Source organism: Thalassophryne amazonica, chromosome 1 (genome assembly GCF_902500255.1).
Source record: "Thalassophryne amazonica chromosome 1, fThaAma1.1, whole genome shotgun sequence".
NCBI lineage: Eukaryota > Metazoa > Chordata > Actinopteri > Batrachoidiformes > Batrachoididae > Thalassophryne > Thalassophryne amazonica.
Genome location: NC_047103.1, coordinates 173875156 through 173890804, shown reverse-complemented (window position 1 = coordinate 173890804; position 15649 = coordinate 173875156). Strand labels below are relative to the sequence as shown.

The following is a 15649-nucleotide window of genomic DNA, read 5'->3' as shown; positions in this document are numbered from 1 at the left end:
CATTCCACCTTAAATCTGACCAGTACTCCTATTGTAATCCTAGGACTGCAACACTCCATCATTCCACCTTAAATCTGACCAATACTCCTATTGTAATCCTAGGACTGCAGTACTCCATCATTTCACCTTAAATCTAACCAGTACTCCTATTGTACTCCTAGGACTGCAACACTCCATCATTTCACCTTAAATCTAACCAGTACTCCTATTGTAATCCTAGGACTGCAACACTCCATCATTCCACCTTAAATCTGACCAGTACTCCTATTGTAATCCTAGGACTGCAACACTCCATCATTCCACCTTACATCTGACCAGTACTCCTATTGTAATCCTAGGACTGCAACACTCCATCATTTCACCTTAAATCTAACCAGTACTCCTATTGTAATCCTAGGACTGCAACACTCCATCATTTCACCTTAAATCTGACCAGTACTCCTATTGTAATCCTAGGACTGCAACACTCCATCATTCCACCTTACATCTGACCAGTACTCCTATTGTAATCCTAGGACTGCAACACTCCATCATTCCACCTTAAATCTGACCAGTACTCCTATTGTAATCCTAGGACTGCAACACTCCATCATTCCACCTTACATCTGACCAGTACTCCTATTGTAATCCTAGGACTGCAACACTCCATCATTCCACCTTAAATCTGACCAGTACTCCTATTGTAATCCTAGGACTGCAACACTCCATCATTCCACCTTAAATCTGACCAATACTCCTATTGTAATCCTAGGACTGCAGTACTCCATCATTTCACCTTAAATCTAACCAGTACTCCTATTGTACTCCTAGGACTGCAACACTCCATCATTTCACCTTAAATCTAACCAGTACTCCTATTGTAATCCTAGGACTGCAACACTCCGTCATTCCACCTTACATCTGACCAGTACTCCTATTGTAATCCTAGGACTGCAACACTCCATCATTCCACCTTACATCTGACCAGTACTCCTATTGTAATCCTAGGACTGCAACACTCCATCATTCCACCTTAAATCTGACCAATACTCCTATTGTAATCCTAGGACTGCAGTACTCCATCATTTCACCTTAAATCTAACCAGTACTCCTATTGTACTCCTAGGACTGCAACACTCCATTTCACCTTAAATCTAACCAATACTCCTATTGTACTCCTAGGACTGCAACACTCCATCATTTCACCTTAAATCTAACCAGTACTCCTATTGTACTCCTAGGACTGCAGTACTCCATCATTCTGCCTTAAATCTGACCAATACTCCTATTGTACTCCTAGGACTGCAGTACTCCATCATTCTGCCTTAAATCTAACCAATACTTCTGACCAGTACTCCTGGGAGTACAATACTCCATCACTACAATACTCCATCATTCCACCTTAAATCTGACCAATACTCCTATTGTACTCCTAGGACTGCAATAGTCCATCACTACAATATTCCATCATTCCACCTTAAATCTGACCAGTATTCCTAGGAGTACAACAGTCTATCACTACAATACTCCTTCAGTGCAATACTCTGTTAGTACAACACTCCTTCAGTACAACACTTCATCAGCGCAATACTCCATCAGTGCAATCCTCTGTCAGTACAACACTCATGCAGTACAACACTTTGTCAGTGCAATACTATGTCAGTACACCACTCCTTCAGTACAACACTCCATCAGTGTAATACTCCATCAGTGCAATACTATCAGTATAATACTACGTCAGAGCAATACTGTCAGCATAATACTATGTCAGTGCAACACTGTCAGTATAATACTTCATCAGTGAAATACATTGTCAGTCTAATACTCCAGCACAATACTCCATCAGTGCAACACTGTCTGTATAATACTCCATCAGTGAACTACACTGTCAGCATAATACACTGTCAGTGCAACACTCTCAGTATAATACTCCTTCAGTACAACACTCCATCAGTGCAATACTATCAGTATAATACTATGTCAGAGCAACACTCTGTCAGTCAAATACAACATCAGTACAATACCCCAGTACAATTTCAATTTAATTTCAGTTTATTTCATTTATATAGCACCAAATCAAACAAAGCTGCCTCAACGTGCTTCACACAAGTAAAGTCTAACCTTACCAACCCCAGAGCAAGAACACAGACAACAGTGGTAAAGAAAAACTCCTTCTGATGATTTGAGGAAGAAACCTCAAGCAGACCAGACTCAAAGGGGTAGCCTTCTGGTTGGGACATGCTACAGACACAATTGACAATACAAATAGTCAGGATTTTTTTGGAGAAGTACAACACTTCCCAGTACAATACTCCTTCAGTACAACAGTCTTTCAGTACAATGCTCCATCAGTGCAACACTCTGTCAGTATAATACTCCGTCAGTATAATACTCTGCCAGTGCAACACTCTGTCAGTGAAACACCCGTCAGTATAATACTCCGTCAGTGCAACACTCTGTCAGTATAATACTTTGTCAGGGCAACACTTTGTCAGCATAATACTATGTCAGTGCAACACTCTGTCAGTGCAACACTCCGTCAGTATAATACTCTGTCAGTGCAACACTCTGTCAGTGAAACACCCGTCAGTATAATACTTTGTCAGGGCAACACTTTGTCAGCATAATACTATGTCAGTGCAACACTCTGTCAGTGCAACACTCCGTCAGTATAATACTCTGTCAGTGCAACACTCTGTCAGTGAAACACCCGTCAGTATAATACTCCGTCAGTGCAACACTCTGTCAGTATAATACTTCGTCAGGGCAACACTCTGTCAGCATAATACTCCATCTGCTCAAAGTGATATTAATCAGTAAAATCACCTGGTGGAGTCAGCGGCTGCAAAGAAAACCTGCACCCTCATGGCTCTTTCTGGAACAGGTTGCCTACCCCTGCACTAGCCTATAGCAGTCGGCCTCTCGGTAGGAGGGGTCTGGTTAGGTTTAAAACTCCAGCTTTTGTTGGCTTACGGTTTATTCTTCTCTACAAGAGTCAAGACAGAAGTCAGACTACCAGAGCAAGAATTTTAGCTGAGGAAGCTTCTGCGATTTGAAGCGAAACGTCCTCATGTCAAGCAACCCAGTCCAGTCAATGACTCAAGCTTCTCTACTCCATCAGTGCAACACTCCACCAGTATAATACTCCATCACTGCAATACTCTATACTCTGCCAGTATAACACTCTGTCAGTGTGATACTCTGTCATTATAATACTCTGTCAGTGCAACACTGTCAGTATAATAGTCCATTAGTGTAATATTCTGTCAGTATAGTACTATGTCAGTGCAACTCTCTGTCAATATAATACTCCATCAGTGCAACACTCCGCCAGTATAGTACTCCATCAGTGCAATACTCTATACTCTGCCAGTATAATACTCCATCAGTGCGATACTCTGTCAGTATAATACTCTGTCAGTGTGGCACTCCGTCAGTATACTACGTCAGTAGAGCGCCCTGTCAGTATAATACTCCATCACAGCAACACTCCGTCAGTACAATACTCTGTCAGTGCGATACTCTGTCAGTATAATACTCTGTCAGTGTGGCACTCCGTCAGTATACTACGTCAGTAGAGCGCCCTGTCAGTATAATACTCCATCACAGCAACACTCCGTCAGTACAATACTCTGTCGGTGTAACACTCCATCAGTGCATTACTCCAACAGTATAATACTCTGTCAGTGCGATACTCTGTCAGTATAATACTCTGTCAGTGTGGCACTCCGTCAGTATACTACGTCAGTAGAGCGCCCTGTCAGTATAATACTCCATCACAGCAACACTCCGTCAGTATAATACTCTGTCGGTGTAACACTCCATCAGTGCATTACTCCAACAGTATAATACTCTGTCAGTGCGATACTCTGTCAGTATAATACTCTGTCGGTGTAACACTCCATCAGTGCATTACTCCAACAGTATAATACTCTGTCAGTGCAACACTCTGTCAGTATAATACTCTGTCAGTATAAGACTCCATCAGTGCAATACTTCAACAGTATAATACTCTGTCAGTGCAACACTCTGTCGGTATAATACTACGTTGGGAACAACATAAGAGAGTATCAGCGCCACATCAACAAAACAAAATATGACCATTTCGGGAAACACATTTAATCTTGTCAACTAATATCAGAATTCAGCTATGAGACAAAGCAGTCAACACGTGATCATACAAATATTTTCTTCTTTATCTTGTACATTTTGAAAAACCCCATCAGTTTACAAGAAAAGGCAAGAATTAAGATTTTAAATTAAAGTACTGTCAGTCATTAAAAAAGCAAAAGAAGTTTAAGATGTTGACAAAATGACCTTTTCAGAGTAATGTGTAAATATCAGTGTTTTGGTTTTGTGTTGTAGTTAATTGTCTTCTGCCTCCTTCTCCTCCTTGGCAGAGGTCGTGTGCTGTGGACAATAAGTGGGGTCGTATTGAACAGTGGATGGTACGACTCTCTGCTCGGCCCCCGTGTGTCCGTTGGAGTCTGAGCTGGATGATCCTGATCTTATTTCCCATCACTCCCTGCTCTCGTGTTGAAGCGTCTCAAATTAAAGCTGCAACAGTTGAAACAAACGGAGGAATATTTACGAAGCTGCAAGTGTTCAGAGTTGTGTCACTGGCTCCTGATTGGCTCAAGGACAGTAGGTAGAGCAAGGACAGATGGGAAATTTTGTCTTCCAGGAACATCACATCTGACCTTTAATGACCTCTGCAGTGCAACAGCAGAATGACATAGCCACCTTAATATGTTTATGGCTTCACTTTACTTGAGCACTTTTCTTCATATCATATTGATACTCCAGATGTTAGGATGTTTAGTCCTAAAACCCTCAAAGCCAGACGGTCTGGGGTTCAAAGCCCACTTGTGTCACATTGGAGTTGTATTTGGAACGTCTTCCTAATTGAGATGTGGATTCAAACCGGATCCACTGCGGCGACCGCGAGCCGCAACCACATCAGCCAAAAGATTTCTATGTAATTTAGTCTTCATTTTAGCCGTTATTGTGCATCATCTTGAATCATCTAGAACAGGGGTAGGCAACCTGTTCCAGAAAGAGCCATGAGGGTGCAGGTTTTCTTTGCAGCCACTGACTCCACCAGGTGATTTCACTGATTAACTGATTCCATCTGCTCAAAGTGATATTAATCAGTAAAATCACCTGGTGGAGTCAGTGGCTGCAAAGAAAACCTGCACCCTCATATCTCTTTCTGGAACAGGTTGCCTACCCCTGATCTAGAGTATTTATTATGTTTGTAAAATACGGGTAAATTGAATGATTTTATTGGATTATATGATATACTGTAATGTAGAATATGATGAAGAGATAAACATCATTTCTTTTCAATTCAATTTCAATTTCAATTCAATTCAATTTTATTTATATAGCGCCAAATCACAACAAACAGTTGCCCCAAGGCGCTTTATATTGTAAGGCAAAAGCCATACAATAATTATGTAAAACCCCAACGGTCAGTCTGAGAGTGAAGCGCTCTATTGGGGTGATATGGTACTACGAGGTCCCTAAGATAAGAAGGGACCTGATTATTCAAAACCTTATAAGTAAGAAGAAGAATTTTAAATTCTATTCTAGAATTAACAGGAAGCCAATGAAGAGAGGCCAATATGGGTGAGATATGCTCTCTCCTTCTAGTCCCCGTCAGTACTCTAGCTGCAGCATTTTGAATTAACTGAAGGCTTTTTAGGGAACTTTTAGGACAACCTGATAATAATGAATTACAATAGTCCAGCCTAGAGGAAATAAATGCATGAATTAGTTTTTCAGCATCACTCTGAGACAAGACCTTTCTGATTTTAGAGATATTGCGTAAATGCAAAAAAGCAGTCCTACATATTTGTTTAATATGCGCTTTGAATGACATATCCTGATCAAAAATGACTCCAAGATTTCTCACAGTATTACTAGAGGTCAGGGTAATGCCATCCAGAGTAAGGATCTGGTTAGACACCATGTTTCTAAGATTTGTGGGGCCAAGTACAATAACTTCAGTTTTATCTGAGTTTAAAAGCAGGAAATTAGAGGTCATCCATGTCTTTATGTCTGTAAGACAATCCTGCAGTTTAGCTAATTGGTGTGTGTCCTCTGGCTTCATGGATAGATAAAGCTGGGTATCATCTGCGTAACAATCAATCAATCAATCAATCAATTTTTTTTTTTATATAGCGCCAAATCACAACAAACAGTTGCCCCAAGGCGCTTTATATTGTAAGGCAAAAGCCATACAATAATTATGTAAAACCCCAACGGTCAAAACGACCCCCTGTGAGCAAGCACTTGGCTACAGTGGGAAGGAAAAACTCCCTTTTAACAGGAAGTTAAAAGGGAACAATGAAAATTTAAGCAATGCTTTCTAATAATACTGCCTAAGGGAAGCATGTATAAAGTGAATAAAATTGGTCCTAGCACAGAACCTTGTGGAACTCCATAATTAACCTTAGTCTGTGAAGAAGATTCCCCATTTACATGAACAAATTGTAATCTATTAGATAAATATGATTCAAACCACCGCAGCGCAGTGCCTTTAATACCTATGGCATGCTCTAATCTCTGTAATAAAATTTTATGGTCAACAGTATCAAAAGCAGCACTGAGGTCTAACAGAACAAGCACAGAGATGAGTCCACTGTCTGAGGCCATAAGAAGATCATTTGTAACCTTCACTAATGCTGTTTCTGTACTATGATGAATTCTAAAACCTGACTGAAACTCTTCAAATAGACCATTCCTCTGCAGATGATCAGTTAGCTGTTTTACAACTACCCTTTCATGAATTTTTGAGAGAAAAGGAAGGTTGGAGATTGGCCTATAATTAGCTAAGATAGCTGGGTCAAGTGATGGCTTTTTAAGTAATGGTTTAATTACTGCCACCTTAAAAGCCTGTGGTACATAGCCAACTAATAAAGATAGATTGATCATATTTAAGATCGAAGCATTAAATAATGCTAGGGCTTCCTTGAGCAGCCTGGTAGGAATGGGGTCTAATAAACATGTTGATGGTTTGGAGGAAGTAACTAATGAAAATAACTCAGACAGAACTATCTGAGAGAAAGAGTCTAACCAAATACCGGCATCACTGAAAGCAGCCAAAGATAACGATACGTCTTTGGGATGGTTATGAGTAATTTTTTCTCTAATAGTTAAAATTTTATTAGCAAAGAAAGTCATGAAGTCATTACTAGTTAAAGTTAAAGGAATACTCGGCTCAATAGAGCTCTGACTCTTTGTCAGCCTGGCTACAGTGCTGAAAAGAAACCTGGGGTTGTTCTTATTTTCTTCAATTAGTGATGAGTAGTAAGATGTCCTAGCTTTACGGAGGGCTTTTTTATAGAGCAACAGACTCTTTTTCCAGGCTAAGTGAAGATCTTCTAAATTAGTGAGACGCCATTTCCTCTCCAACTTACGGGTTATCTGCTTTAAGTCAGGCACTTCTGATTTAAAGCTCTCTTTTTCGGAGGAGCTACAGCATCCAAAGTTGTCTTCAATGAGGATGTAAAACTATTGACGAGATACTCTATCTCCCTTACAGAGTTTAGGTAGCTACTCTGCACTGTGTTGGTATATGGCATTAGAGAACATAAAGAAGGAATCATATCCTTAAACCTAGTTACAGCGCTTTCTGAAAGACTTCTAGTGTAATGAAACTTATTCCCCACTGCTGGGTAGTCCATCAGAGTAAATGTAAATGTTATTAAGAAATGATCAGACAGAAGGGAGTTTTCAGGGAATACTGTTAAGTCTTCTATTTCCATACCATAAGTCAGAACAAGATCTAAGATATGATTAAAGTGGTGGGTGGACTCATTTACTTTTTGAGCAAAGCCAATAGAGTCTAATAATAGATTAAATGCAGTGTTGAGGCTGTCATTCTCAGCATCTGTGTGGATGTTAAAATCGCCCACTATAATTATCTTATCTGAGCTAAGCACTAAGTCAGACAAAAGGTCTGAAAATTCAAAGAGAAACTCACAGTAACGACCAGGTGGACGATAGATAATAACAAATAAAACTGGTTTTTGGGACTTCCAATTTGGATGGACAAGACTAAGAGTCAAGCTTTCAAATGAATTAAAGCTCTGTCTGGGTTTTTGATTAATTAATTCATTTGAAAGTAAAATGTTTTTTGCAGATTTAGTCTGGCTTTTGTTTTTCTGCTGCTTACCAGCTAGAGGTCAAAGGTCAGCAGACATCATGACCCAGTTTGGTTACTGGAAACCATTAAAGGCTTAATATTTAATCTGGCAGGAGGATGTGGAGATGGGACGGATTATCAGACTGTTGGATAATCTGCTCCTCTGAGCATGTGCTGTGGGCGTGGTCATGGGCACGCTCACACTGCATCTCTTTATGTTTCATCAAGAAAAACAGTCAACAGGTGACTGAATCTTCATCATGTATCTACACGGGGGCTGTCACAGTACATGTGTTTGTCCTGAGCAGTATGGTTCGGGGAACACACGGTGCCACACAGGCGTATTTGTTTCTATAATTCATCGACTTTTCAGCGAGCTGCACTGCTCACATCCACAGACTGTGTCCTTCTAGTTTCATGATCTGTGTAGGAGGAGGTGTGGTCTTCTGTCTCACTGCAGGAGGCGGGGCCAGCCCCCTCAGTGCTGAGGCATGGTCAACCCCCGAATAGTCGCCGAATAACAATTTAGTGACCATCTGGCTCCACACGTCACACGAGATAAAACAACAAACACAACAAACCTGTGCTGCAAAGTAAAGTCATCCCAATGAGAATGACAGGAGGTGTCAGGAATCCATAAACATTTAATGAAAAAAGTTTAGATTTAGACTTTGTTCCACAGTGAAGAAGTGTTTCTGTAAAAACCAAACTCATACCGACCTGTGACGTCTGTGTACTGTGACACCCCTAAACTACACATGGTCAAAAGCAGGGGTCACAGGTCAGTGCTGCATCCACACCTTTATGGAGTCACCCCGGGTTCTGGTTGGCAGCCCCCCAGGTAGACCTGCTTGTGGCCTCAAGTGTGTTCTGGAGTCCTCAGCTGTCAGTTATCTGTGTGCTGGATCGTGCTTAAGACACGGTGCCACACGGCCTTCATCTTGGATCTCAGTGCTCCTGGTGTGAGTTCAAATCAAATCAAATCAAATCAATTTTATTTATATAGCGCCAAATCACAACAAACAGTTGCCCCAAGGTGCTTTATATTGTAAGGCAAAAGCCATAGAATAATTACAGAAAAACCCCAACGGAGAGGGTGTCTGTCTCCCTGATCTGAATTGGGAGCTGGTTCCACAGGAGAGGAGCCTGAAAGCTGAAGGCTCTGCCTCCCATTCTACTCTTACAAACCCTAGGAACTACAAGTAAGCCTGCAGTCTGAGAGCGAAGCGCTCTATTGGGGTGATATGGTACTATGAGGTCCCTAAGATAAGATGGGACCTGATTATTCAAAACCTTATAAGTAAGAAGAAGAATTTTAAATTCTATTCTAGAATTAACAGGAAGCCAATGAAGAGAGGCCAATATGGGTGAGATATGCTCTCTCCTTCTAGTCCCCGTCAGTACTCTAGCTGCAGCATTTTGAATTAACTGAAGGCTTTTTAGGGAACTTTTAGGACAACCTGATAATAATGAATTACAATAGTCCAGCCTAGAGGAAATAAATGCATGAATTAGTTTTTCAGCATCACTCTGAGACAAGACCTTTCTAATTTTAGAGATATTGCATAAATGCAAAAAAGCAGTCTTACATATTTGGTTAATATGCGCTTTGAATGACATATCCTGATCAAAAATGACTCCAAGATTTCTCACAGTATTACTAGAGGTCAGGGTAATGCCATCCAGAGTAAGGATCTGGTTAGACACCATGTTTCTAAGATTTGTGGGGCCAAGTACAATAACTTCAGTTTTATCTGAGTTTTAAAAGCAGGAAATTAGAGGTCATCCATGTCTTTATGTCTGTAAGACAATCCTGCAGTTTAGCTAATTGGTGTGTGTCCTCTGGCTTCATGGATAGATAAAGCTGGGTATCATCTGCGTAACAATGAAAATTTAAGCAATGCTGTCTAATAATACTACCTAAGGGAAGCATGTATAAAGTGAATAAAATTGGTCCTAGCACAGAACCTTGTGGAACTCCATAATTAACCTTAGTTTGTGAAGAAGATTCCCCATTTACATGAACAAATTGTAATCTATTAGATAAATATGATTCAAACCACCGCAGTGCCTTTAATACCTATGGCATGCTCTAATCTCTGTAATAAAATTTTATGGTCAACAGTATCAAAAGCAGCACTGAGGTCTAACAGGACGAGCACAGAGATGAGTCCACTGTCTGAGGCCATAAGAAGATCATTTGTAATCTTCACTAATGCTGTTTCTGTACTATGATGAATTCTAAAACTCAGTAGAGCTCTAGAGCTTTGTCAGCCTGGCTACAGTGCTGAAAAGAAACCTGGGGTTGTTCTTATTTTCTTCAATTAGTGATGAGTAGTAAGATGTCCTAGCTTTACGGATCTGCAGTACATGTGTTTGTTCAGATGTATTGCTGATTAAACGGCATCATTCAAGTACTTCCTTTCGGTCTTGATCTTTGACAATGACTCTTCATTCAGCTTCAGAACCCTCCACTGGTTCTACAATGTTCATAGTGTGATCTGGAGCCAGTACCCTTTCACATTGCAGATGGACCCCAGAGCTCTCCCAGGAACAGTTTATGGATTAGTCACGGTGTTCAGCATGTTCCTGTGGATTCTGCAAGTTCTCAGGATGTCCCACAAAGCAGCCCAGCAGACCAAGTCTAAAGCTTTGTGGAAATGGGAGACACCTCACTGAATGCTCAGAGCTGGGATTCCTGGACATGAAAACAGAGCGCGTTGGTTCCTGAGCGGCAGGTAGCTTCCGGTGGATACCAGATACAGAGGACATTGTTACTCGACTCACACAATCACCTTTTCCCCAGAAGGACAACAAGACCTTTAGTCTCGCTGTTGGGATGATACCTGTATCTCAAATGGAAGCAAAGGTTCCCTGCAACACCAGGACAACAGCATCTTTACCTGCCTGAAACACTTCAGTCCCAGTACCAATCCATGGGTGGGTCAACCAGAAGAGCTGTCCTGCCAGGAGGATCAAAATGATTTTTGTCCCGCCACCTTCCTCACCATCATGAACGTTCATGAGTGACCTGATTTAGACGCTGTATGGGTTACAGTGGTACCACCAGCCCCTGACCATGTATATTTTAAACATATTGAAATGTATGTTGGGCTTGATGGGGACGACACCTTGTGGACAGGTTCTAAGGACACTAGGGACCAGAAAGGTCCACAGGGACGCCTGTGTATCAGCTGGCTGTGGAACACAGATGGTTGTGTTTAGGAGCTGGAATGAAGTGCAGGTGGAGGTGGGCGGTTGTCGGTCCGGACTCGAGGAGGTTCCGAGAGCTGGTGGATGCAGCACCGGCTTATGCTTTGGACCAGAAGAACACTTGACATGAACACGGGACAAGCATGATGTCTCGTCTGCACCCGACGTGTGTGGTGAGATGTTTGTAAAGTTAGTGGAACATATCTGTGGTGAGAAACATCCTCCATGCTTTTATTTTGAAGGGCAAGATAGTGTCATCATTTCTGTGCAGTTTGATAGTTTTTGCATGAGCCTCATATACAGCTCCAGGATCCTGTGCTGACTGTCACAATCTCATCATCGATTCATCTGCTGATTAATTTGATAGTAAATTAATTTCTTCTGAAAATTACAAAAAGAAACAATCTGTCAAAAGTCAAAATTATCTTAAATTTAAGAGTTTAATCCAGAGAAATTCAAACCTGTTGGACTTTGTGTCAGAAGTGATGAAGTGATGATGTCTGAGATGCTGTGAAAGAAAAATAGACAAATAAACGAGTCGTGAGCAGAAACTGATGGACAGTTCTGTCGCTGTCTCACTCCCGCAGGAGGACAGCGAGAAATACTTTCATCTCTCTCTGAGACACACCTCAGTCTGTATCTCTTCTTCTATTCCTTTATTATTCCCTCCATCTTTGTCTTTTCTTTTCCTGGAAACTGTCATCCACAGATCCATGTTGGACCTGATCCTCAGAACCTGCATGATCGTGATGTTGGTGGTTCTGTCCACGAAACCCAAACCTGTTCTGATGCTTGTTTGTTTGTTTGTTTGTTCAGATGTCCGACGATGACGAGCAGATGTCCGCTGGGAGTCGTGGCAGCCTCAGGGTCAGTGACTCTCTCACCAAAAACCATTTCAGTCACAAACTGGACTTCATGTCTCATAGTCCTGCTGATCTGCTTGTAGTTAACCTCAGAGCTGAATCAGTTAACCCATTAACTGCTCTGGTAATCAGTTAATCACTTCTTCTTCCTCTTTGACCACGTTCATGGGGCTTGAGGGTCCTGATGGATTTTGTCCACACGGTCTGGACTCTGTCTGTCCACCTTCAGATCCAGACTCAGTACTGATTGCTTTCATCTGGATTTATCCAGCTGACTCTGAAAGAAAGTACTTTAGAATGTCACTCAGCGCTGATGCTGTTTAGTAACTGATCTGGAAACTGATGAGTGCAGCTCTCGTGTGGCAAAAAATAAAAACTACAAAAACAGTGTCTTAATCTCTGTTTTTGAAGAAATGATCTTTGTTTTTCCTTTTCCTCTTCTGTATCATTCACTTCCTCTTTCTTTCTTCCTCCCTTCCTTCCCTCGGTCTGTCCATCCAGCCGTCAGACTACAGTGGTTTTCTGGGTTCGGGTTCTCGGACCTCCTCCAGGGCCAGTTCAGCTTGTGCAAGCCCGGTGGTGAGCTGGAGTTGTGGCTCAGACTGTGACCTTTCACCTCCACCTGTCTATCTGCATGTTTTATACATGTTGCAGCCATGTTACGGTTCTCATGATGGCAGCATGGCGCCACCTGCTGGTTGTTGTGTAAAGCTGGAGCTTCAGATCATTTTTTCCCAACATAGTAAAAGAAAATATTGACTTTTCTTTTTTAAAGATCCTTCAGAATAAGACTCTTGCTGTCCTCATGTTCGTCACTCCTCACAGTCACCAGTAAAACCAGTCGATCCAGATTAGCACTTGGCTGGGATACCGGTCAGGAAGACCAGGAGCAGCAAGCACATTTTTCCATGTACAACTGGAGTTGTGTCAGTTCAGGCATTCGGTGTAACATTTGGCATAATTGCATTAAAGTTCAAATCTTAGTGGGTTGGTGACTAAAGCCACCTTGGCACTTGCACAGATTTCGTTCCCGCATTGACACGCAATCTGACATGCCAGAGAGTAAACTCGTTGTAAACTGTGCGCGGCTGCATGCAAGTATGCAAAGAAAACTTTCAGAAGTTCAAAATCTCTGGCACGCATTCATTTTGTGAACAAGATGTGAACAACTGAACTCAGCCGACCTGCTGACACATCAGGACCAAACCTGAGCTTTCAGATCTTCTAACCACTGAGCACTAGAGGTTCGCAGGTCCAGGTTCTGCCACCGGGGAGAACGAGCTTTCTCTGTGGCCACACCCAGACTGTGGAACAAGCCCCCCCGAGATCTGCACCAACACTGACCTGGGTCTTTTTAAATCTAAATTAAAACATGGCTTTTGCACAACCAGCAGCGCTCTGACATCTTATTTGGTTCTTTATTCTGCAAATATTTTTTACTGATGTGTCTGTTTTAAATTTGCTTATTGTCTTAAGTTATTCTTTATGTTTTTTCTGACTGTGAAGCACTTTGGTACCTTTGAGATGATTCCAAACGTGTTCTCCACCTCATGAAGTGCACGGGAGAAGCAGGAGTTGCAGATAATTTCTCTGTGATTCTGGGAGTGATGAGAGATGGTTTCATCAGCAAAGTTCTCTAAACAATGTTTCCGTGGGAACCAGACACTCACTGACTTTTGTCTCTGTGTGTTTAGGTGGAGGAGCGTTCTGACAGAGACATCCTGGATAAAGTACGTAAACACATGCGTGTTTGTAATGATGTCACATGTGACCAGTGTTGCCACAGTTACTTTGAAAAAGTAATCCAATTACTGATTACTGATTACTCCTTGAAAAAGTAACTTAGTTACTTTACTGATTACTCAATTGTAAAAGTAACTAAGTTAGATTACTAGTTACTTTTTTAGTTACTTTCCCCAGCTGTCGAAAACAACCCACGTCAACATGACAATGATACCTGTTTTGCCAAAACTCACTTTATAGTCACCCTTTCTTGACTTCAATGAAAATAAATACTTGTTTTATAAAAAGTAAAATAAAGACCTCTTTCTTGACCTCATATTTAACTGTTGACAGCACTGTAACAGTAAAACTTGCAATTTCTAACCTACATTGTTTATAAATGTAACTATTAAATTCTAACATTTTTCTAACATTTAAATTCTCTCTAAACATTTTACTTGTCGAAATTATTATTATTTTAAGCAATATTAGTAGTTGTAGTAAAAAACAGCTTCAAAACTGGACCTTTAATCTAGGGGTGTTGTGGGGGGGCACATCCTTGCCCCACGCCCCCATTCTATCTGGATTCGCCCCTGCTTTGGCGTTTGAGCACAAAGAATGGATAACATTTATTTATGCAGAAAACAGGACCAGATTTACAGGTAAGAAAGTTTTATTGCGTTTTCACATCATGTGGTCCTCAGAAAGAGAGTTTAGGTGCATTTGAGTGGAAAATAGTGTTAGTTGTTGACACGTCGCAGAGGATCAGCTGTTTTTAACGAGACGATACAGAGCAGCTCAGCTCAGAATTCTAAATAAAGGAGGAAAAAAGTATAAAAATGACTTTGTAAAGCTCAGTGCAGGTGTGCTGATCACCGCCCTTTAAGAGGTGAGGACGAGTCGAGCAGCTGCAAAAAACCGCGGATGAAAAGCTCACAGCTCGCTTAAAGTGGGACGTTCAGTCGAACCCCGACCTCCTGCCCACAGACCAAGTTTAATGCTGCTATCGACCCACAATGAAAAATAATAATAACGCACAGTGACATGGAGAAGTAACTTTAATGTGATTACTGATTTGGAAAGATTAACACGTTAGATTACTCGTTACTAAAAGAAGTGGTCAGATTAGAGTAACGCGTTACTTAGTAACGCGTTACCGGCATCACTGCATGTGACCCTAGCACAACCAGGAGTCTGCTGTCTTTTGTCCTCTCAGGGCTCCAGGACGGTGTCCACTCTGTCTGCTGCCACCCTGGCATCACTAGGTGGAGTTTCGTCCCGCAGAGGAAGTGGTGACACATCAGTCTCCATGGAAACGGAGGCATCAATCAGAGAAATGAAGGTACATACATCCTTGTGGGGGCTTGGTTCCATCTTTGGCACTGCAGGTACCACAAAAACCTCTGCACCAACTTCAAGGAAACGCTAAGTGTAGGTGGTTTTGAAAAGTATCTCCTGTCTGTAGAACACTGTAGTCTACTTGTGGGGTAGAAGACCTCATGGGGGGATGGTAGGCTTAGGGTTATGGGAGGAATAAACCCCTGGAGAGTTCCAATGGTCACACCTCTGGTGTGGTGCTCAGGCCCACGTCCTTAAGCCCCTGTCACAGTGGCGTATTCGTAGAGCTGCTCATTACAGCATATCGTCTACGCTGTAATGAGCAGCTCTCCGCCCACTTTACGTGTTTTTTCTCAATACGCAGCAGTATGTTGAGGGCTAC

At 41.7% G+C, this 15649-nt stretch overlaps 1 protein-coding gene across 1 annotated transcript in view; it reads left to right on the top strand.

Moving 5' to 3' along the window:
• mlpha (melanophilin a) overlaps nucleotides 1-15251 on the top strand; it is a 267636-nt gene extending 252385 nt beyond the window's left edge. The window contains exons 16-18 of the mRNA XM_034179775.1: nucleotides 12161-12211; nucleotides 13902-13937; nucleotides 15146-15251. Of these exons, the coding sequence (XP_034035666.1) occupies nucleotides 12161-12174 (14 nt within the window). The 3' untranslated portion in view covers nucleotides 12175-12211; nucleotides 13902-13937; nucleotides 15146-15251. The remainder of the gene's footprint in view (nucleotides 1-12160; nucleotides 12212-13901; nucleotides 13938-15145) is intronic.
• Nucleotides 15252-15649: the final 398 nt, after the last annotated feature.